This window comes from Stegodyphus dumicola, chromosome 7, assembly GCF_044657685.1.
Source record: "Stegodyphus dumicola isolate Sdum_Otavi_A_Nest chromosome 7, ASM4465768v1".
Taxonomy (NCBI): domain Eukaryota; kingdom Metazoa; phylum Arthropoda; class Arachnida; order Araneae; family Eresidae; genus Stegodyphus; species Stegodyphus dumicola.
The window spans coordinates 82,079,750-82,104,061 of NC_140774.1; the positions used below are offsets into that span (position 1 = coordinate 82,079,750).

The following is a 24,312-nucleotide window of genomic DNA, read 5'->3' on the forward strand; positions in this document are numbered from 1 at the left end:
TTATTATTCAGATAAACCAGGACCGGTGCTACAGCTGGTGAGACTGCAGCAGGCAGCAGAATTTAGGTAGGCAAAATTTTTAAAATATAGAGAATTGCCGAGTAACCAAATTAAGGGACCGCAAAATCTTCAGAATTTAGGGAAGGCAATGGGATGCAAAATTTAGGCAGGGCAAAATATTTAGAATTTAGGACATGCAGAGACAGCACCAGGCTGCAAAATGCCTAGTGCCAACCCTTAAGTATATGAGGAAATTTATTCGGAACTTGGATAAGCGATAAACATGTATGGAAAATACATGTAAGTGCAGTTTGCTTTACGCTTAGTAACTATTTGGGATTATTGTTTAAATTTAAAGGAGGTAACTGCCTTCGAGACCCTCAAACAACTTATAGTTTCAGACAGGTTATACCAATTTTTAGATACAGGAACAGCTTCTCACATTTCAGTGAGGTTTGGTTTGGTTTATTTAATTATGGCAAAGCACACTACGGCTTTTGCCTAAGGGGAGAGATGCCTTCGTGGAGGACTTTCTAAGAAAAACTGGCTCATATACAAGTTACACATGGAGAAAACCATGAAAACGCCCATGCAGCCAGCCCATTTGCAGGATTCAAACCTCGGACCGAACTACCAGTGTTCAGCAACTTTACCGCTCACCCACTGGTGGGCCATGTCAGTGAGGCAAGGTGATTCATGGTTTTCACCTAGTGAGTTAGGTAAAGAAATAGATTTATATTTCATGTCACGAGGAAAACCTCTTACTGAGAATTATCATGTTAATCGTAAGTATAACAGCTCAAAAAGTGTAGCTAAAGTGTTTTTGTCAGATGTTAAAACAGAGAACTGTATTTTATGCCATGGGAATCACAGTTTGGCAAAATGCCCATCGTATTTAAAATTACCCGTACAAGAAAGAGTGCAGGTTGTGAAATCTAACAAATTATGGTTTAACTGCTACATATGCATTCAGTATCAAATTGTCCATCGAAATATTCTTGTTTTTGTCAAAAACGGCACCACAAAACTATTCATTTTTCGAAAGCAAATATCATAAAGGAGAAAATGTTCTTCATTGGAACAAAATAAAAACAAAACAAATGTATGTGACTGCAACATTCCCAAACGAGATGACTCATCGACCTTGAATGTTAATGTGCAGGAGTGAGTTCGTTGCATTTATTAACAACTATTCGAATAAATAGAATACAGTTTTGCTTACAACCATCCTATGTTTTTTAATTAATGACCAGGGAAGAAAACACAGAGTGAAGTGTCTGCTGGATGGCAGTAGTATGTCAAATTTTTTGACAGGTAATTTTATTGACCATTTGCAGTTAGAGAAAGAAAAAACAAACATTTCAGTTTCGGGAATAAATGATGCTACTTTGACAATAAGCATAAAATTAATGCTTTGATATGCAATAAATAAGGAGTTTTTATAAAGAATTTGGACTTTTTAGTAATTCCAAAAATAACTGTTGATTTAACACCTTTGTGCAAAATTAAAATTTCAGTGCAAGATCTTCCTAATTTAAAATTAGCAGATGTACAATTTAATGTTCCAGAAAGGGTAGATATGCTGTTGGGAGCAGGAGTTTTTCATGAACTTTTGAAATCGAGTCAAACTCGAATGAATAATCCTGATCTTATTTTTCAAGATACAGTTTTTGGTTTTATTGTATTTGGAAGTATTCCAACAGAGACTGAAAACAGGGTTCATTGTGGGTTGATAAAAGAAGACAACTTAGATAAAACTCTTAGAAGATTTTGGGAATTAGAGAATATTGAAACTGATAAACCCCAAAACAAAGAATCTTTAATTTGTGAGAAACATTTTGTAGAAAATTATACACGAGATAAAACCAGTAGGTACGTTGTTAAAATGCCATTAAAGGAGGATCCGGACACTTTAGGAAGTTCTAAACAAATTGCAATGAGTAAATTAAATTCCTTATGGAAACGCTTAGTAAAGAATCCCGAATATTTAAAATTATATTCAGATTTTTTAAAAGAATATCAACAGTTAAGACATATGGTTGAGCTGAGTGAAAGCGAGGAGAAACGAGGATCATATTACATTCCTCATATTGGAGTATATAGGGGAGAAGAGAAAAGTAAGTAGACTCCCTTGAGGGTAGTGTTTAACGTTTCTTCTTTGACAACCAAAGGAAACTCTAAATTCTATACAGTATGATGGAGATGTAATACAAGATGATTTATTCTCAATTATGCTGAGATTCAGAAAATATATTTTTGTTTTCACTGCAGATATACAAAAGATGTATCGAGCTATTTATATCCATCCAAATCAGTGGAAGTTACAAAGGATTTTATGGAAAGAAGGCATTGATAAGCCAGTTAAAAACTTTAAGCTAACCACCGTTACCTATGGTACTGTGAGTGCACTATTTTTAGCAATGAGGACACTTGTACAGCTGTGAAAGTATGAAGGAGATAAATTTCCTTTTAGCAGCACCTGTACTGAGAGAAGACGTGTACATGGACAATATTCTATCTGGGGTTAAGTCGAAGTTCTGCAGTAGAACTTCAAAATCAGTTAATATGCATTTTGAAGAGTGGAGGTATGTTACTCCTTAAGATGTGTAGTAATGCTACTGAATTGTGTCAAACAAATGGCAAAATATATCCCTTTGATAAATCAGAGGAATCTAAAGCATTGGGTATTTTATGGAAGTCAAAAAAAGATTGTTTGAGCTTTAAGGTTAAAATCGAAGACAACATAAAGATTACAAAACGGCAAGTATTATCTCTCATATATCGCATCTTTGACCCATTGGGTATAGTTTTCCCAGTTGTAATTATAGCAAAAATATTTATGCAGAAATTATGGCTATTATGGCTATTAAAAGTGAACTGGAATGATGTTCTGCCAAAAAAGAAGGCTGAAGAATGGAACCTTGATAATCACTACCTTGCAGTTAATTAACAACATTGTAGTCCATAGATGTATTTTATTACCAGATACAATCAAGATTGAGTTACATGGTTCCTCTGATGCCTCAAAGGCCGCCTATGGAGCAGTCATCTACTGTAAAGCCACATTAGCAACAAGCCATACATCAGGTGAGGTTGGTGTGCAGTAAATCACATGTCTCCCCCCTTAAAGAAGACTACAATCCCAAGACTTGAGCTTTGCGTAGCAGTGCTATTAGCTAAACTTCTGCATCGAGTGAAATCATCGTTAAAATTGGAGCTTGCTGCTATTCACCTTTGGACCGATTCTATGATTGTGCTGTCACGGATCAAGAAAGAGCCACATCTGCTCAAGACATTTGTTGAAAACCGGATTTCAAAGGTACAAGATCTGACTGAAATTGCACAGTGGCATCATATAGCTTCAGAAGAAAACCCACCAGATCTCATATCTAGAGTTAGAGTCTCATATCAGTTAATTACTATCATTTAAAATATTTACATGTGGGTACTCAATCTTTGTTATATCATATAAGACAAAAATTTTGGATTGTAAATGGTAGAAATGTTTGTAGAAAAATTGTAAAAAATTGTAACATGTTTTAAAGCTAAACCTATTGTAGCTCAGTAAATCATGGGTGATTTACCCAAGGAAAGAATAACAGCTAATCTTACATTTAATTGTATTGGAGTTGATCTCTGTGGCTCATTCTTAATTAAGTACAAAAACCAGAGAAAAGGTATATATCAGAAAGTTTATGTGTGTATATTCATTTGTATGGTTACTATGGGTATTCATTTAGAACTGATAACAGATTTAACATCTGAAGCATTAATAGCTACCTTAAAACGTTTCTTTGCACGAAGAGGTAAAAGTTCACCACTATTTAGTGATAATGCTACTAATTTTGTAGGTGCAAATGCAGAATTAAAGAGGTTAAATAAAGTAGTGAACGAACAAGATGAGCTTTTAGTTGGTTATTTGATTTCTGAGAATATCGAATGGAAATTTCTCCCTCCCAGAGCACCCAATTTTGGAGGCTGAAGTTAAATCTTTTAAATACCACTTTAAACATGTCATAGGTAATGCAAAATTGATCTTTGAACAGTTTTTAACAGTTATGATTCAGATTGAAGGAATTTTAAATTCCCAACCATTGATGATTTAGAGGTTTTAACAAATGGGCATTTTTTAATTGGTAGAGCAATTAATTCGATTCCTGAGCCAGATATCACCGAAGTTAACATTAACAGATTAAAATTGTAGCAACAGATCACAAGATTAGTACAAATTATCTGGAAAAAAATGGAACTCCAATTATTGAAGTCATTTACAAAATCGATCTAAATGGCAAAGCTCTAAAAACAATATACAAGTTGGAGACATGGTCTTAATTAAAGATAATTTGCCTTGTTGTAATTAGGCAGTTGGTCATATAATAGAAGTATTTTATTGTAAAGATGGAAAGGTTCACGTGTGCGATGTAAAAACTCAAACTGGAACTTTCAAACGACCAATTACCAAATTATGTGTCTTACCAATACAAAAATGAGTATCGTCTTTATCGTTATTGTGTAGTATTGAATGTGCTTCACATAAAATGTCATTATGTAACTGAAATATTATATTGCATTGTTTTGAGTTATATGCTGATGTATATGGTAAATGTCTGATTATAATAATGATTTTATGTAATAGTACTTATTCAAAATTGTTTATAATACTTGTTTAAATTTTTTTATACTTTATCTTAATTACAATAGTTGAATGCTACGCATTGCAACGCGGGGCGGCATGTTCGCATCTGCGTACCTGTAATGTAATCTGCGCATCTGTAATGTTATGATCAGACGAGTTTGAGAATTGCAATCGACGGTGTACTAGGGCTGGTCACAGCTATGAGTTAATAATGAGTGATTGTAATTTAATTATGAGAATTAATAAAGAACCAAACCAACATCCTTATTATAGTGTGTGTTATTTGGGATGAGTCCCAAACAAAAGCAAATAAATAAATATTGAGCTTTATTTACTTATTTATTTTTTATAAATTTTGATAAAGCCTGTAAATGCTTCACTGCATCATAAACAACTATTTCACATTTGTAATTTTATAATTTTTACATGCCATCTTACTAGATTTAAACCAATGATCTAAAATCCAGAAAGTCCTTATGAGTTTGGACCTCAGACTTTGTATTGTATATACGATCTCCTCCCAACGATGTTGCCATTAATTTATTTACAATCATTTACAATCTATGCAATGTTTTATAGTATCTCAAATTGTAAAAAGTTTCCTTCTTCAAATTATCTTTTTAGACTTAGATATTTCATTCAATTGTCTCATATTCTCTTGGAAATATGATTGAAGTTTCAAGACACAGCTGGTCTTTTGTGGAGATAGCTGTTTTAAAAAAAATAATCACCAGTGACGTTCAATATTGTTCTCTAATTATGTTTTCAGAAATAGTGACCACTTTCAGAAGTGATTATCAAAAGACAATTTATTACACTTTTAATGAATTGGCATAAACAAAACTGGTTAATATTCCATGTATGCATATTCTGAACACTGCAATGATATATTCAATGAAATCATCACCTTCCTTCTGCCACAATTTCAAAAAGTTTTGTGACAGCACGTAACATTGCCATATTGCCTCAACTAGTGCATGAGATATCCATCATACTGCAATTTTGCACTATCCAAACTCTCATGCAGAATGTGGAGCACGATTTTATGACATACAGCTAACAACTTGCATATGGCAGGTGAGTGATTACATTGGAGGATTCTAAGTATTTGTACCTATGGTAATAAAATCTTTCAAGAACTGTCAACATGTTGCCACTATTTTTTTCAGCCCTTATATATAGCTGTCTACTGGAATTTGAAGATTTTAATGTACTGAATGAAAAAAAAAAAAATCTATAAGTATCTATGTTCCACTGTCAGCTAATTTTTATTGTAGTTATATATTTTCAGCTCTGCAGTTGTCGCGTGCTCACACTCCCTGTGTATATGGGATTTTTAATTTACTAAATTTTCTCTCTGAAAAGCATGCAGTTACTGACTTCCTCTATTATTTCCTGAAACTACACCAAATCCTTTCCTATCATTTAACATTGTGATCTGGAACTTATTATCCCACTAGGAGATGTTAGCAGAAGCTTAGCTACTACATCAAGACTGAAGCAGTATTTCTAGTAAAACTGCACTTTCTACTTAGCTCTTTCTACTATTTCAAATTATGATCTTAATTATTTTCATGATGTGATAATGTATTTAACAGACAGAGATATTGGATTTTCATAAAACTGTAAATTATAATTAAATTTATATTTGGAAACAGCTAAACAGGGAAACAGCTAATGGCAACAGTTTATTTCTATAAATTAAAAAAAAAAAAAAAAAAAAAAAAAAAAAAAAAAAAAAAAAAAAACTAAAAGAAATTTATAATAATTAAGAACAAGAACAAAGAGTTTTACATTTTATATTCACTTTAGAATTTAAATTATTAAATTTTTCTTAATTTAAAAAACATTAGCTAAAAAAATAACCAATATTTGTTCAAGCTGAAAAAGTGAGCTATTATAAATGAATTAAGAAAGAATTTTAAATTATTTATGATAATAGTAACAATAATAATATAATGATGACAAAAACATACTCCAGTTCTGGGTGCAAAGACATTCAGCAGCTTCTGGTCAGTTATATTAAATACAAATGCTCGAACTAAGTGATCTTTATAAATACTCTCACCACAAACTGCAAAAAGCAGCCCTTAAAGAAAGATACATATTCATTAATCAAACAAATAATTATTAAAAATAATATAAAAACTATTAAAAATAATGCTCGAAGTATACATGTTTTATGAATAGTTTGGCTGAAAAAGTACGCTTGTTATTTGGTATATGCCTTAGTATGAACAATGCTATTACTGTCCATCTCCATCTCAGTTTTTTATTTAAAGTTCTCTCAAAAGATGGAATTCAAAAGTCTCAGGTCTCTTCTGCTAAAAGCCTCTCAAACAACAAAGAAACTACCGACAACTAAGAAAGAACTAACTAACAACAACTAAGAAAGACAAAATAATTTCAGATTAATGATGCCCGAGATATAGTGTATCTTTATATTGTTTGCATATGAAGTGCTAAAAGTAAAATACAAAATTTATTAAAAAAATGGAAATCAAATATATATTTTAATAAAATAGATAAATATCTTTTATACTGAAAAACAGTATATCTGAAATTAACAGCTAATCTTAGAGATCAATCTTTATCAAGATTTTAATAATTTAACCCCCTGACATCAGGTTAGGTTTAATTACGGCAAAGCCTCGAGGGCTATCTGTCTAAGGAGAGGGATGCCTTCGTGGAGGACTTTCTATTGGAAACTGGCTCGTATACACGTTACACATGGGGAAAACAACAAAAAGACCCATGCAGCCACCCCGTTCGCAGGACTCGAACCTCGGACTAAACTACCAGTGTTCAGCGACTTTACCACTCGGCTGCTGGTGGGCTTCCTGACATCAGAACAGTCATAGTCTAGTCACGAAATTTTTTGTCACTTGTTAATATATGCTGCTGTTCTCTTGTCCATGTAATTCATGGAAGAATGGTTGCCAGGGCCTCAACCAAGTTAAGACTTCTATTTTTCACCCAATTTTGGTCTGAGGGTCTCCCACCCCTCTTCCCTACCACTAAACCACACAAAGGATTTTTGGCTTTTCATACATTTACAGTGGTCCCATGCCGCAAAGAAGCTACATATTTACAAACATCCATGCCTTCTCTGGGATTCGAACACAGGACCTTCAATATCACAGTAGGCTCCCCTAAACACTTTAAAATATTGTTTCTTAATTTTGTATAATGTAACATGAAAAATCTGAAGAAAGTGCAACTCCTCTGTAAAAATAAGGTTACAGAGGCAAGTCTATTTAACATTAAGGTGCCGTGATAACGTATTTGCTTACGAAACTGGCAAGATGTCCCCAAGGTGACACTGGTTTGGGAGACTAATTTTTGTGGTCAAATTTAGAGATATTGCCAAACTTGGTGACATTTCAGTCTAGTCCCAGCATAATTATTGATACTGCAGTTGATGCCTATATGTAAGTGTAACTATATTTCAGCCCTTAGATGTAACTTTAATCTTATATGCCTTCCAGTAATTTTGAGAAATAGAAGGTAGTGGAAATTCCTTGGCAGCCTCGACCATAGCAAGAAAAGATGGTAAGGGCCATCCAATCAGTTTAAAAAAAAAGATGGAAGTTGGTCAAGAAAAGATTGAAGGTCAAGAAGAAATGAAAAGAAAACTTACTGCCATAATAAAAAACAAGTTTGAAACTATAGAAGGCAGAATAGACATGCATGAAAGTAAAACTGGAGAAGCTGAAGAAAGAGTATCTAATGTCAAAAACAAATCAACAATTCTGCTTCTGTTGCAAAGGAAGTTGATGGCTTGAAGAAGTCTATAGTGACAGCTAAACACAATTCTGATGCCTTTAAATTTGTACCTATGTCTTTCCAATTGTCTAAAGCTATTCAAGTATGATGGAAAGACCTCATGATAAGTGTATAACACTCACTTCTCTATAGGGGCAAACACAAATGGCTGTTGATTTTGAAATTAAGGCAGGCCATCTTGCCACTTATCTGAGAGCAGACGCAGTGGATATTCCTCAAACTTTGTCTCCCCAAACCAGAGGCTAGACCTTGAAGCTCTATCTGGCACACTGCAGCTGCACTTTGGAGGAGAAGTGTTATTGTTTAAGAGACTATAGCAGGATTAAATTAAAATCTCATCAACAAAAGCCCATGGAAAGACTTTATGAGCTCACCACGGATGTTGAAAAGCTAACTCATTCTGCTTTTCTGGATTGCCTAACAGAAACAAGGAAAATCCTGTCCCTGCAGTACTTCATCAATGGCATCCAGAATCCTGAGATACAGAAAGCCCTACAAATGGCAGATGTCAAGGATCTAAAGATTACTTTAAAGTATGCCATGAAATTCAAAGCAGACCAGTAAGCAACTTGCAGATGTTCATGACCAGGAGCCAGTGGATCAAGCGACTGCTCATCTAGACAATTTAAACAGGCAATTGAATGCCTTAAAGCAGAATATGAGAGGTGGCCAACCAATCCTAAAGAGCTGGAACCATGTATTTCCAAGACAGAATAAAACAGTCCAAGAAATGAGAGCTAAGACCACTCCCAACAAAGAGGAGGAAAAGTAATTAGAGGCTATGGCATGGGGCAGAGGTTGCCAGATATCAAGAAGCCCCATTTTAAATCATTTCAGAGATCTGTAATGAATGGTGTCAGTAATGGACGTTTCGTCATCGGACATATAAATGGAATTCATTGCAATACGACTACTGATGCTGGAGCCAATTTTACCCTAATTTAAAAAGATTTGGCTCAACAGTTAGAAGGTAAACTCATCTGGATGCCACTCTATGTTGGAGGGTGTCCGGTAATAAGATTGACATTGATGGAAAGTTATATGTTAACATAACGTTTGAAATTGTTGCCTACCATCACATGGCATATGTGGCAGATATTATTGAGCTTTCCATACTCAGATTACGTTTTAAGGAAATACAGTTTTTCCTTGAACTTGGGGGGAAAAAAAAAAAAAAAAAAAAAAAAAACTGTCTTTAGCCTCTGAGAACATAACTCTGTTCGGAATCAGAGATGAAGATTTAAATCCATGCACAAAAACTCTGCTCAGAATCAGAGATAAAAGACTTAAATCCATGCACCAAATCATAGCTTTCTGGAATCTGATTTGACGGAAAGGACTTTCTCCTAAACTACAGACATCCTGGGATGGTTCTTACACAGTCCAAAATAGGCCGAATGATGTTGTAGTTTGGATAATAAGTCATTAAATTCGAAGCCTTAAGTCATTCATTATGACAGGCTAACCCCTTACTATGGCTATATATTATAGTATGGGGAAGGCAATGATCCTATATGTACATAAATTTGTAAATTTATACATTTACAGAAGCTGTTCAACACTTTTTAGACGATTTTGCTTTGCTATAAAAAAAATTCGGCTTGGGGGAAAAAAAGAAATTTAACAGCAACTTTATTTTTTGAAACTAAAAATTATTGTCTGCTACTTGACAGTTTTGTATGCGAGTAAAATGGTGCTTTTAAAGAAGCAATGGATGGATGGCTATGTTTGTGCTCTTTCCGAAGAAAAATATTCCTATGTAGCTATTCCATGGATTTTCGTTATCTACAGCTATGATAGGTAATATTGGCAAAAAAAAAAAAAAAAAAAAAAAAAAAAAAGTTTCAAGCTGAAAAATTGTTAAAAATACACATCAAAAGGGAAAAAAGGAATGTTTTGAATGTTGCAAAGGTAAGATCTTTAATGATAAAAAAAATCTGGCATGCCAAGGAACAGTTGCAAAATCATTAAAATGCTCAGCGTCAACTGTAAACAAAGTGATTAAGGCTCATTTGAATCTTAAAAGAGTGAAAAAACATAATATGCATAGTCTTTCTCCATGACATATCGCCCAAACACAGAACAAACTGCAGAATTCTTTATGAGAAACATTTATTCGGAGAAAAATAGAAAAATGTTGTCACAACAGATGAATCTTGAGTGTATGATGCAGTTCTACTGATTAATGGGCACTGTGGGTAGAGAGAACTTATTTTACATTTAAAAAGTGAGTATAAAATATGTTCCTGTTAATATGGGGAGTTGACCTTAACAGTTTTCTAAACTCTCTTTGATTTTTATTTGTTATGTCAAAAACCAGCAACAATCATAAATCCCTTTGAAAGACTTTCTTTAAATTCTTTGAACGATGTTCTAAGATTTTTTCTTCTCTTTGACGATAATAAGTGAATCTCTTTTTATTGCGGTCATTTAAATATACCCAAGATTCATCTATTGCAGCAACATTTTTGCATTTTTGCCTGAATAATTATTTCTCACAGAGAATTCTGCAATGCGTTTTGCTTTCGGTGATATGTCATGGAGAAAGACTATGCATATTACGTTTTTTTCACCTTTTTAAGATTCAAATCAGCATTAATCACTTTGTTTACAGTTGATACTGAGCATTTTAATGATTATGCAACTGTGCTTCGACTTCGAGGATTTTCTGTTAACATTTATATTTTTTACCTTTGCAACATTCAAAATATTTTGTTTTATTCTTAGATATGTATCTTGAACAATTTTTCTTCTTGAAGCCGAACTTTGATGTCTTTCCTTTTTTATTGGTAATGTCATCTATCATTGCTTTAAATACCGAAAAATTATGGCTTTTACAGCATTTTTAAATAATAAATATGAATAATTTTTTTCAGAAAGAGCAAAAACGTAGCCTTTTATCCACTGCCTCTTTGAAAGTGTCATTTTGCATTAAATCAAAATTGTCAAATAGCAGACCATAATTTACACTTTAAAAAACAGAGTCATCTAAAAAATGTACGCACAGCCTCTGTATTGGAACAGCACGTTGGAGATAGTTGCATCTCCTGTAATTTTGCAGTCTCTTGACCACGAAGATTCAGAGCTTGCTCCAATGTATTCCTAGTTCTGGGTTATCTGAAATTTATGTGTACATCAAACCTATGAAATTTGTCAATTGAAAGATACCACAAAGCATGAGTTATACAGATTCCTTCTGCAATGTTTAGTTTGTCCTTTTTGTCAACAACATCCCACAGCTAATGCATTATCATCAATAAAAATGAGCACGTTGAAAATTTGTAATTGCAATAAAAGTTTTTTTCCCCTCTCCTCTTTTGTGTTGTCACTGGTCATTTACAATGCTCTTCTTTTTAGATGATTTATGCCAGCAATTTTCATCATATGTGTATTACTCCATCGCCATTTATGGTTTTCCAGGGTGCTGATGAATTTCCATAGGAAAAACATGGGTATTGCCATTCGAAAATTTCAAAATATATTCACTTTCACCATAACTGTGAGAGCTCTATTGTTTTAAATCATCATAATCTTGAATGCATACCTTTAAATAACAACAGCTCAAGTTCCATTTTGACTGGTTGAGCAGATAGGCCCGATGGGCTTTATATATTAGGGAAGTTTTTTTATGAACACTCAGTAGTTGATATTTGCATATGCACTTATCTTAACAACTTCAAGCTCTTCTGATATATCTTTTGTTGTTTTGTAATTTGTTACTTTTCGGAAATATGAATTTGTATATTCAAAATCATTTTTTAAAAATCTCTTGTATAATGTTCATCTTTGGATTTAAAAATTTTATTTTGAGTTAGTAAAATTTTTCTTTATTATTTACACTCCTGCTAAAAAAATAAAGACATACAAAAACACATACATTATGATCACCACATTACAAAACACCAAATAAGTTATAAGAATGTGCAGTGGAAACATCATGCTAATAATGGGTACAATAGCCTCTACATGAATTACGTGCTTGGACAATGGCGAAACAAGCTGGCAATAAAGTCGTTGATCGCTTGTTGTGGCAGTAGCACTCATTCCTGTAGTAATGCTTGTCAGAGGTCATGGAGGGTTGCTGGTGGCACACTGCTATTTGCTATCCATCATCCCAACATGTCCCACACATTCTCTATGGGATTTAGGTCTGGTGATCTAGCAGGCCACGGCAGATGCAAAATGGTTTCACTCTATGTTATGGAATGGTTCACTCACTATGCTAACTTTGGTTGCCTGTTTGCATTCAGCAATGCAACCTCTACCTCATATGTAAACTGGTACCTCATATGTACACATTTTAATTCCCCTTTTTACATTTGTACCTTTTCATTTAGCATTTGTTGCTTATTTTTTTAGCATGAGTGCATTTCAGAATGTGATTTTAAGTAAAAATGATTTGACCGAAATAGCATATTTTCACAAATGTTAATTTAATTCTTCCAATATTCACCCCTTAACTGTCGCTGGCGGATATATACGCCTTGCTCAGCCGATGCGTTAACTGCCACGGGCGTATATATATGCCCTTCCAAAATACTATCATTTGCTTTGCACTGTTACCCATAAAATTATTCTCAAAGCTTTGGAATGCAACACCACAATAACCTTGTCAAAGTATGCGAAGGAGGATACTATTTCAGAGAAGTGTGGGGAGAGAGGGGTGTGTCTAAAGCAGTGAAAGTAATGACTGCATTATATTGGCTGGTGTTGTTTGAGTAAAACGTATTTTTTTTTTTTTTTATTCTATGCCCTCCGTTTTCGTTTACTTTTTGTAGTAAATTCCAGGAATAAAGAAAGATATAACAGATGTTTCAAACCCATTTATCTTTTCTGAATTATTTTTTGATGAACTGCTTGTGCTTCATATTGTTACTAAAACTAACAGTTTTATAGATGAGTATATGAACCCCACCTTATAAACAAAAAATCAAGAACAAAATCATGGCATTCAACCAGTTCAGAAGAAATATATGTTTTTTAAGGCATACTAATTTCACAAGATATAACACTGAAACCTGATATTACACTTTACTGGTCTAAAAATGAATTGATCGAAACTCCAATTTAGGGATCTATTTTATTAAAAACATCATTTTTATTATACTTTTACTCAAAACATTAAATTTTGTGCATTCATTTTTTCTTTATTTTGTGAAAGTAAACAGTTTTTAGAAAGTAAAACTTGCACTTATTTTCCCCCTAATACATCGCATAACTACACGTGCCTGTGTGAAAAACTGAATCTTGTATGTTTTCTGGGGCAGTTAAGGGGTTAAAATAAATCAATGGTTTTCAAACAGAGTTCTGTGGGACTCCCCAAAACTCCTCCAAGTTATTGTTTTTTTAGAGTTAAGTCAAAATATTGTTTTTTTAGAGTCTATAATAATAATAATATTTTTTGTTTCAATTTTTATTATTATCTAAAATAATATGAGGTAAATGTGGTTTTGTAAATAAAATCATAATAAAATAATTTTCTTTTCACATTCCATAAAATGTACACCTAATATTGATAGATTTGCAATGCTTTTTAATTTTTCTAAAGATGGTAGAGGTTTCTTGAGTCAGCAAAATTTAGAGATCCCTGAAATTAGTTACCGTAATTTCCGGAAGAAAGGCCGCATCAGCGTAAACGCCGCACTCAAGAAAAATGGCGGGAAGAAAATTAAAATTACACAGAAACGCTGCATCAGCGTAAACGCCTCAATAGATTAAATTGCGCGTGACATCGTCGTGGGTCGTATAGATGCAAAAACTCAACCTAAGTCCTGATATATGACATACCAGTTAAGAAAAATGCATGAAATGAAACCATAACTCAAAAATAAATTAAAGGTAAGAAATGTATAGCTTCTGTGCCGTTTAGAGACATTTTCAAAAATTTTCCGCTCCCTTCTTAAAAACTATCCAACAAGTACTTGTACCCAAACTGATGGGATCTGTATTTGGCAGAATGCCAAGAAAAATCCATTCATGCTGAAGGGGAAATACGTCAGGTCAGAGTTCCTTATTGGGAGGCAGGTGGAGTCGTATCCCCCTTTGAAAAAAATTGCAGAAAAGGCAGGGGTGGGGAGAGGATGGGTCCTGGAAGATTCATCGAATGACAGAGGAGAGAGACTATTCAAACTGATGAGAATGTTGATTTGAAAGGGGGAAGAATGCTATTGTTCTGAGATCTCGTTTAGGGTGAATAAGGCATGTAGGTCTGTTCAAGGGAAAGAATGTAAACAAAATAACGCTCGCAAAAAGCAACTGAGTGGTCTTTTGTGTGGGAATAGCACCAGTCTATGCACAATGACAAGGCCATCCAAACTATGTACAATGACCATCGTAGGAAATATTTTATTTTTAGTGCACCTAAACGCCGCACCCGCTGAAAATTTAAGTTTTAAACACGTAAACGCCGCGGCGTTTCTTACGGAAATTACGGTAATATGAAATTTCAAAATTTATATAACCAAGTTATTTTGTAATTATTCATAAAATTACTACCTAACACAATTCTTTACCTCAAAAGGTTAACATATTTTGTAGTTAAGAATTCATAGCCCCCCCAAAACCATACAAAACAGGGAGCATTAATATTTACCTTTATTTTGTGCATAAGCAATTGAGTACAGAGTTCCACCAAATTCTTCGCCCTGAATCTGGAAACGGTAACGTCCTGAAACCATAGTGAAACATTGAATCCTACCATTTTCTCTATCTGCAACACATGTTAAATCCAGGTCTTCCAGTAAAATTACTTTGTGAGGAATCCTGAAACTACCAACTGGAGGATTTTCTAAAAAACACCAATTATTATATTATTAAAAATACCAATTATTCAATAAGAAGTACAGAATTCAAAAGGTTGCTTAATCTTGGAAAATACAGTGGTGGCCAAAATTGTGGACACTTTTGGAAATTTTTATGTTTTTGAACTATGCTTATAGAAAATGCTTCGTTTCGCAAAATGCAAACTTGTATATATCATTTTAAAGAGAATTTATTACTGAATTTAATACAAAACACAAAATTCAATTATTTGCAATACAAAAAAAGCTAGATGTATTTTAATATAAATAAAAAACACAGTTATGAAGTGGTTTGTAATGTTTAGCTTTCTTGGCCAATCACTGTTCTTGTTTTGAGAACCAATCAAATGTTAGTAACTGCCAGTAGAAGCTGACATCATGTTTACACTTGAAACAATTCATTACTTTGCTTTATTCTGTAGAAGGAGGACCTGTTTCTTGTACACTGCAATCACAAGTAGGAATTTTTGTAAAAAATTTTAATATTTAGTCAAGAAGCAATGACATCAAATAAAAGAGTAGATTGGACACCTAGAAAGAGATGTAATATTATTGTGTTACAAGAAAGTGGTCTTTAATATGCTGAAATTGGAAGACAGGTGGGTGGTTCAGTGACTACATCTGGGGTCCGAAAGTTTTGTTTACGATATCAGGAGACAAATTCAATAAAAAACAAAAAAGGAAAAGGCTAAAAAAGGTGCACTACATCTATTCATGACAGAAGAGTAAAAAGACTATGTCTCCAAGATAGAAAAATGTCATCAGCGGCCATCAGAAGTGATCTGAATGATACTGGTGTTTCTGTCAGTTCAAGAACAATCAGGAGAAGATTAACAGATGTTGGACTGAGAGGTAGAATTCCACGAAAAAAGCCTTATCTTAATTTTCAGCAACGAAAAAAAAAAAAAAAAAAAAAAAAAAAAAAACTGAAATGTTTCAGATTTTAAATTACGTCCAAAGGGGCGTTTTTTTAACATTTTGTGTGTTATCTTTCTTTATTAAATATCATGTTCCTCGCACTTAAACCATAAGATCCAGTGCAACAGCAATATCGCAAAATAGTTTTAAAACGAGCATATCTTTAGAATTTCCGATACAGAGACTCACGCGCTGGAGATAAAAATGTTTTTTCTGCACAACGTTGCCATTGCTCGCTTTGAAATCCTTGAGTTTGTTAATCAAAAATTCATCAAAGTTTTAAAAAATAGAAAATCGATCATAAAACAAATTTCAAATTTCAAATTTGGTCTTCCACATGCTCATATTCGTTGGAGGATTACGTTATTCAAAATTCGATGACTCTATGTACCGTTGTTTTATCACAATACGAGAAATATACATACATTTATGCAGATTTTTCATTATTTAATTTCTTCAAATATAATGCAGGACTCTTAACATTTTGTGGCAACAGTTTGAAAAGTGAACCGACATTTATGAGTCCGACGCAAAATGCCAAAACGAAACTAATAGTCCTTCGGGATTCAAATCCCTTTGGACTAAAAAAAGACTACAGTGGGCAAAGGAACACATTAATTGGACAGATGATCAGTGGTCACAAGTTATATGGAGTGATGAAACTAAGATATCGTTATTCGGTAGTGATGGACGAAAATATGTAAGACGTAGAATAGGAGAAGAGCTACATCCTGACTGCATTCAAGCAACTGCGAAGAACCCAGTTAGTGTTATGATTTGGTCATGCATGTCAGCAGATGGTATTGGTTGCCTTCATGTCATCGATGGGACACTGAATGCCAGAAAATACATTGACACTATTCTAGAACCAAAACTTCTACCTTCCATCAGAGATCTCTTTCCCAACAATGCTTCGTTTATTTTTCAGCAGGATTCTGCTCCTTGCCACACGGCCAAAATATCGAAAGAGCGGTTTCGTACAAAGAGCATTAAATTGTTGTCATGGCCATGAAACAGTCCTGACCTCAATCCTATCGAAAATTTGTGGCACCGTTTGAAAACTCTTGTTCAAATGAGGCGCCCATCAAATAAAAGGGAACTAATTGAGGCTATAATCGTTTCCTGGCATCATGTAATAACGAAAGAAGAGCTTAAAACTCTTTTCAGCTCAATGAAACATCGATGTGAAGCTGTAATCAAAAATAAAGGATACCCTACTAAATACTGATAACTCACTGCAATCATCACTATCTAATGTATATCGATAACTATTATTGTTTAACTTTTTTGTATTGCAAATAATTGAATTTTGTGTTTTGTATTGAATTCAGTAATAAATTCTCTTTAAAATGATACATACACGCTTGCATTTTGTGAAACGTAACGTTTTCTATATGCATACAAAGTTCAAAAACATAAAAATTTCCAAACGTGTCCACAATTTTGGCCACCACTGTACATAAGATTATTTACAAAGACAATTAAAAGAAATTTATTTCAAGTAAAAATTCTGTCATAAATAGGATAGTTTGCTGCATTTGTCACATATAGAGACACAAAGGAAAGAAGATGAAAAGGAAAAGAGGAAAATCATTAAACTTCATTAATGAATAGGAAGTTATTGAAAAGAGAAATTCTTCACCCCTATGGTCATCATAGATGAAAGGATTAACAAAATCTCAATACATTTGTTCTTCAATACTCAAAATAAAAATATACATAGACAAGGAACTTCTAATTTTAACTAACCGAAACATGCTGAATATAGGGTGTCTGTTTTCGAACTGATACTACTCAGAGCTATCTGTAGCTTAATCTATCAGCTGAAATGTCACTACATTTGGTAGGGAGACTAATTATGACATAGGAAAAAACATTCTGGGAAAAATGAGTCTCTATTATAGTATTTTAGGCAGCTGAAATATCGTATAAAGTGGAAGCAAAATTTTAAAATGTAAATGTAGAGTTACATTAGAATGTCAGCTGGGTTCAAGATGCGTCTCACTGTACCTCATCGCACTCTACTTATGAAGTTGCTTTATCTTCTCCAATTGAATGTAGTTGCCACTCTTGGCGAATTGTCCTCTACTCGCAGGAGTAGTAACATGTGCATCAGGCACTGATGCATAAAGAACCAGCATTGGTCAATCTCTCCTCCTCCATGAGAATGTGAGGCCTCATGTGGCTCGGGAGGCCAGGGCCACCATCCAGCAACTGGGCTGGGAGACACTGCCCTATCCACCATACTCCCCAGACCTCACGCCAAGAGACAAACCTTTTCCATTCTCTGGACAACCATCTTCATGGGAAATCCTTCAACAACTGATAAAGACCTTTTATCAATTATTGCATTGAAAGACATTATACAAAATTTGAAGAAACATGATCCTCAGCAGTTCTGATAGAGTATGGAACTGAGTGGTCTGAAAGAATGCGAAAACCAGTATCTGAATAGACAGTTACTGATATTGCAACTGCAATTGTTGACAACAACCGTGAGACCACTGTCCGATGCAAAAAAGCAAAAGTGTGTCGCTGCCTGTTTTTCATTACTTTACTCGGCGCAGCAATGCATCCATATTTGATCGATTACTCACCAGCAATGAAAAGTGGGTCCAATATGACACACCTAGGCATTGGTTATCCCCAGGGGACCACAGGACCCTGTGCCTCACACTGCGAAATCTTCTCCCCACCCACGCAAGATCATGCTCTGTATCTGGTAGACTAGTCGCCAAGTGGTGCATTATGAGCTCCTGCCAGTTGTCCTCTTACTCGCAGGAGTAGTAACATGTGCATCAGGCACTGATGCATAAAGAACCAGCATTGGTCAATCTCTTCTCCTCCATGAGAATGTGAGGCCTCATGTGGCTCGGGAGGCCAGGGGCACCATCCAGCAACTGGGCTGGGAGACACTGCCCTATCCACCATACTCCCCAGACCTCACGCCAAGAGACAAACCTTTTCCATTCTCTGGACAACCATCTTCATGGGAAATCCTTCAACAACTGGCCAGACTTTGAAAAGGCCCCAACGGACTTATCTGCCTGCAAGACTGAGTTTTATTGTGATGGCATGGCATAGCATAGCTAGCTACTCATTGGCAAAAGGCACTGGATGCCGATGATGATTGTGATTACTTTGAGGATTAGTGGTGATTACTTGTTTTATGACTTTTTCTTTCCGACTGTCCAAAATGGCAAGAACGTTTTTGGTTACAATGTAACAATACTTGCAATTGTAACAAGAAGTCTACTACTCAACACTTAAGTTCAGAGTTTGCAATTGCCATCGGAACTGATATATCACATCAAACTGCAAACAGAAGTCTTAATGAAAAAGGTCCTTATGCCAAAACACCAAATGTATTATTTTTTTGGTTCTGAAGTGTTTTTGTAATTAATATATTACCATTTCATTGTTTCATGCTATCATTTTATACCATATGCGATGCTCTTAAATTTCTTCCTTTTATGTATGTGTTATGATATTATGTATCATTCTACATAAATTCAAAAAACTGTAGTTCACATTTTCTGACAAAACAAAGATTTCATGCACATAGAGATAATTCTTCACAAGTGAATTAGCAAAAAATCTATTTTCAATTCAAAGGGCATTATAGTTATAGTATAGTACAGTACAAAGTTCGTAATCCGGACATCCATTAATCCAGAATGATCTATACTCCGGACCTCAAAGCCACAAACGTTTTTTTTTGTATGCTTTACACATTCACGTAATGCATTTACGCATGCACATTTGATGTTATGCATGTGCGTTTAGCACAAAAAACGAAGCAGCTTAAACAACTTACATTGAAAGAAATGTTTAATAAAGTAAGCAAATAAATATTAAGTTTTTTTTTGTAAATTTTGATACCCTTTTTTTGAAAATATGACCTACTGTAACCCTTTTTCTGCATCATCTCTCCTCCTTGAAATAATTCTAACTTTTACATGAGGTTTAGTTCTTATTTTTAAGGGTATATAGTAATTATTTCGTTTTTCACCCACTGTTTGTATTAAGAACGGACTGTTCCAGCCTAATTAAGATGCAAAAACGAAACTCGATGTTACATCATCTAGAAAGCTGAGTTGTGCCGACAGCTGATTGGCTGCCGTGAGATGACGTCATGTCTACTTCAGGTATCTTGGGGTTAATGAATAGTTAACTAAATGTAATTTGACAATGATTATGTTACACTCTTTAAATTTCTGATATTGAACCTAAATTCATTTATTGTATTTTTATATATATTGTTAATAAATTGGTTAAGTTTAAAATTTTTGTCTTCTATGTCTGCACAGTATATAACATTAGGGAGCTTCTATTGCTATTTCTGCTAAATGTTTCTATAACTTTAAACTTTGCTTATGCATCACCTTTAGATCATAATTGCTCTTTATTTCATAAATTATGGTTTTGTATTTTTAACTGTATAATTTCTGCAAGCCATCTTACCAGATTTAAATTGATGATCTATAATCCAGAAAAAAACATAATCCAGAATCGCTGAAGTCCTGACGAGTCCGGATTATGGACTTTGTACTGTATTTTTATATAATTTATACAGCAATCCATAGAAAAATTAGAAAACTAATAAATAAAATTATAGAAAATGGCTTAATGAATTTTTCACCTAATTTTAAAAATCCTGCACTTAAGGGTTAAAGTACAACCAATATTAAATAGGACAGATTAAAACTTACTCTCGAAAACATTGTCTTGTTTACCCCACTGACTTAAGTACTTGCCATCTGCTGAAAATCGGACAATTCGAGAATTGCAGTAACTAATAAAAAGAGAAACACATGTAAAATAAACAAAGTAGATTAATTAAAAAATACATTAAAAACTTTCCTTCTTATATTTAATACCTATTTTGACTAATCATCATTTCTACATCAGCATACTTAATACTAATGTAGTAAGTATGCTGATGTACTAAGTACACAATGAACAGTTTAATTTGCAATTCAGCTGAAAGTACAAGCAGTGAGGAAAGATCCCTCTCACACTTTGATAATATTTATTCAGATAATAAGATATTTTTTAATAAGGTTCTTACCCAGTTAAATTTCAAAGAATTATTCCTAGCATAATTTAAATGTACATTACCATCAGAAGCAAGTAATTAATATGTTATAAACAGTCAGGGTTTGTACACATTTCTGCACATGGAAATTAAGTACTTTTAAGGACCATTGATGAAAAAATTAAGGACCTATGAGCAAATGGGAACTGAATAAAAAAATTCAATTAATATTATCCATGCCTTAATTTCACTTTTGTAATACCATCCTAAAATGAAACAGATCCCTAAGTAGTATGCATTATTAATAAACATGAATTAATTAACATAATTATTAATAGGTTTGAATAAAATAAACTTCATGCAATTTATCAAGTAGCATTAAATTTTTTAAACTTATAATAGTTGACATATTTGAAACAAGATAAGTGACATTTACATTTTACTAACCGTTAGCTTTATGTTAATTTTTTTTATGTCTCATTTTGTCACATACTTGGTCAGTCTAGAGGTTTAGTAAATAGCAGGTAGATTTTATGTCAAATGGTATAGGTTGAAATGAGAAGTAAGATCATAATCAGCATGATTCTTAACAAAAGACTGAATGTTGTCACCACTGCTGCTTGTCTAGAGAGAGACCTGCTGATTAGAGCAAACCTGAAAGGACTGACCTAGGCACGGTTGACAAGTGTTGAAATTAGTCAGGCTCTGTTTGATGCCGTTAAGTGTCGTAGCTTCGTGTAGAGTTCCAGGGATTGTAACCCAGTTGATATACTTTAAGGTTCCAATAAGCCATGAAAGCATCAGAGGTGATAAACTGTTTTGTACTTTTTTAAGTCTCACTAGATGCAAAGAATAAGTTTTACTTGAATTTTTACATTTTTTTATTTTATCTTGTGACCACAGTGAGTATTAATAAAAGTAAATAACTTGCTTTAATATGTAAAGATAATTTTTAAGGGTAAGCAGTTAGTTATAAATAATTAAATTAGGTAGTTTGATAACCTTAGTCATTATGGATTCACATGGCCACTATTAAATTTTATTTTTTAACAATATTTGTTAAAAAAACGCTATTAAAATCAAAATATAATAACATTTCACAGTTTAAAATAAATGTCATTTATGACATTAGGATAATTACAAATTAAAAAACATTTATGTCTTGTACTACAAAACATTTATGTCTTGTAACAACAACACTCAAAAAATATTTATCCGTCATTTTAACTTGAAGCTTTCCCATTTCGGCTACTTCATATCAATTTCCTTCTCCTTAAGCACCTTTCCTAACAAATAATGATTTGTCCCAATATGCAAACCAATGCTCTCGCTCGTTTCTGTGTGCTTTATGTCCTAACTCGCCAACCTCTCCACAATGTACCTATGAGGGTTTACTTGATTTGGTAAAAGTTAAATAGTCCAAAACCTCCCGACAGACATGAAGCACATTATTGCTATGTCTGAACGTATTTACAATATCAGACAAAGCTTCTTATTTAAAAGTAACTTAGACCATAAAGGCATTTTCTGGTGCTAACAAAATCAATTACAGCTGTAATACTTCTTTGGCGAAATGAAGCAACTCCAATGATGGAACACATTAATAACTTTTATTTAACACTAAAAAAAATGGCAACATACAAACAAGAAGAAAAAAAAATACTCACATTTAAAAATAAATTACATTCTTCATGCGAGAGTCGCACGTGCACTCGAGTCTGGTTTCAAATATTGCCATTCACAAATACCTTAATGTTCATCTATTTAAATTATTTAAACTACAAGATTTTAATATTATTTAAATCTGTTACAACCTCTCCCCCAACGGAGAGACTTTTACCGAAGGGAAAAGTTCTGTAAATTTCGAAAGTTTATAAGCTCGGCTTGCTCAATTGCTTAAAGAGAAAAGGTAACTTCTCTCATAAGTTTCCAAATTTTCAGGCCGAAAATTTTAAGTTTTAAACAAATATTTTTACACCACATTTAAATAGGAAGAAAATGGACAAGTGTTCAAATTAGTCTTCTTTTTTTTTCTTGACGGCGCCTAGATCTCTTCCATGGTGGACCAGTTCCTCGGCTATAATTCACAGCAAAGCTTTTCCTCAGTTCATCTGTGCCTTTCGGATAACAGTCATTTGTTTTCGACAATTGTTTTCTTCGTCTATTAGTAGCGGCTTTGATATTAAATCAAAAGCCAAAAGATGATGATAACGCTGCATTGCAAAATGATTCTCAATATTAATTTCTTTATCGTTTTTTAAATTTTCGTGAACATTTTCCTCTTTTAATTCTGGTGATTTAACTTCTTTAAATACATCTCTGGATGCTTTATTTTCTTCCTTCACTGGTTCCAAGATTTGCTCTTCAGCTATTTTTCTTTTCCTTTGAGCTCTAGTAGAAATGGCATTAAAATGGTATCACTAAGTTTACGTTCAAGTGATAAACTAATAAAATAAGGCAGTTCAGTGTTAACAGGAAGTAATAACCTGATATCACTAATATTACGTTCAGTGATGAACTAATAAAATAAGGCAATTCAATATCAACAGGAAGTAACCTGGTATAAACAGGAAATAACCTGGTATCACTAATATTATGTTCAGTGATGAACTAATAAAATAAGACAATTTAATATCAACAGGAAGTTATGTTCAGCGATGAACTAATAAAATAAGGAAATTCAATATCAACAGGAAGTTATAATCTGGTATCGCTAATATTGCGTTCAGTGATGAACTAATAACATAAAGCAATTCAAAATTAACAGGAAGTAATAATCTGGTATCACTAATATTGTGTTCAATGATGAACTAATAAAATAAAGCAATTCAATATTAACAGGAGGAAATAATATGGTATCACTAATATTATGTTCAATGATGAACTAATAAAATAAAAATACGCACGATTATTCGATCTCAGTCGGTGCCTCCAAAATAATTAAGACTGTAACACTTCTTTGGCGAAATGAAGCAACTCCAATGATGGAACACAGCAATAACTTTTATTTAACACTAAAAAAAATGGCGACATACAAACAAGAAGAAAAAAAAATACTCACATTTAAAAATAAATTACATTTTTCGTGCGAGAGTCGCACGTGGCACTCGAGTCTGGTTTCAAATATTGCCATT

General features: G+C 33.5%; 1 protein-coding gene across 1 annotated transcript in view; it reads right to left on the reverse strand.

Moving 5' to 3' along the window:
- LOC118205964 (peptidyl-glycine alpha-amidating monooxygenase B-like) overlaps window positions 1-24,312 on the reverse strand; it is a 159,557-nt gene that overhangs the window by 10,089 nt on the left and 125,156 nt on the right. Inside the window, exons 17-19 of the mRNA XM_085820527.1 lie at window positions 20,853-20,935; window positions 15,015-15,209; window positions 6,613-6,725 (exon numbers count right to left, since the gene is read on the reverse strand). Of these exons, the coding sequence (XP_085676653.1) occupies window positions 6,613-6,725; window positions 15,015-15,209; window positions 20,853-20,935 (391 nt within the window). The remainder of the gene's footprint in view (window positions 1-6,612; window positions 6,726-15,014; window positions 15,210-20,852; window positions 20,936-24,312) is intronic.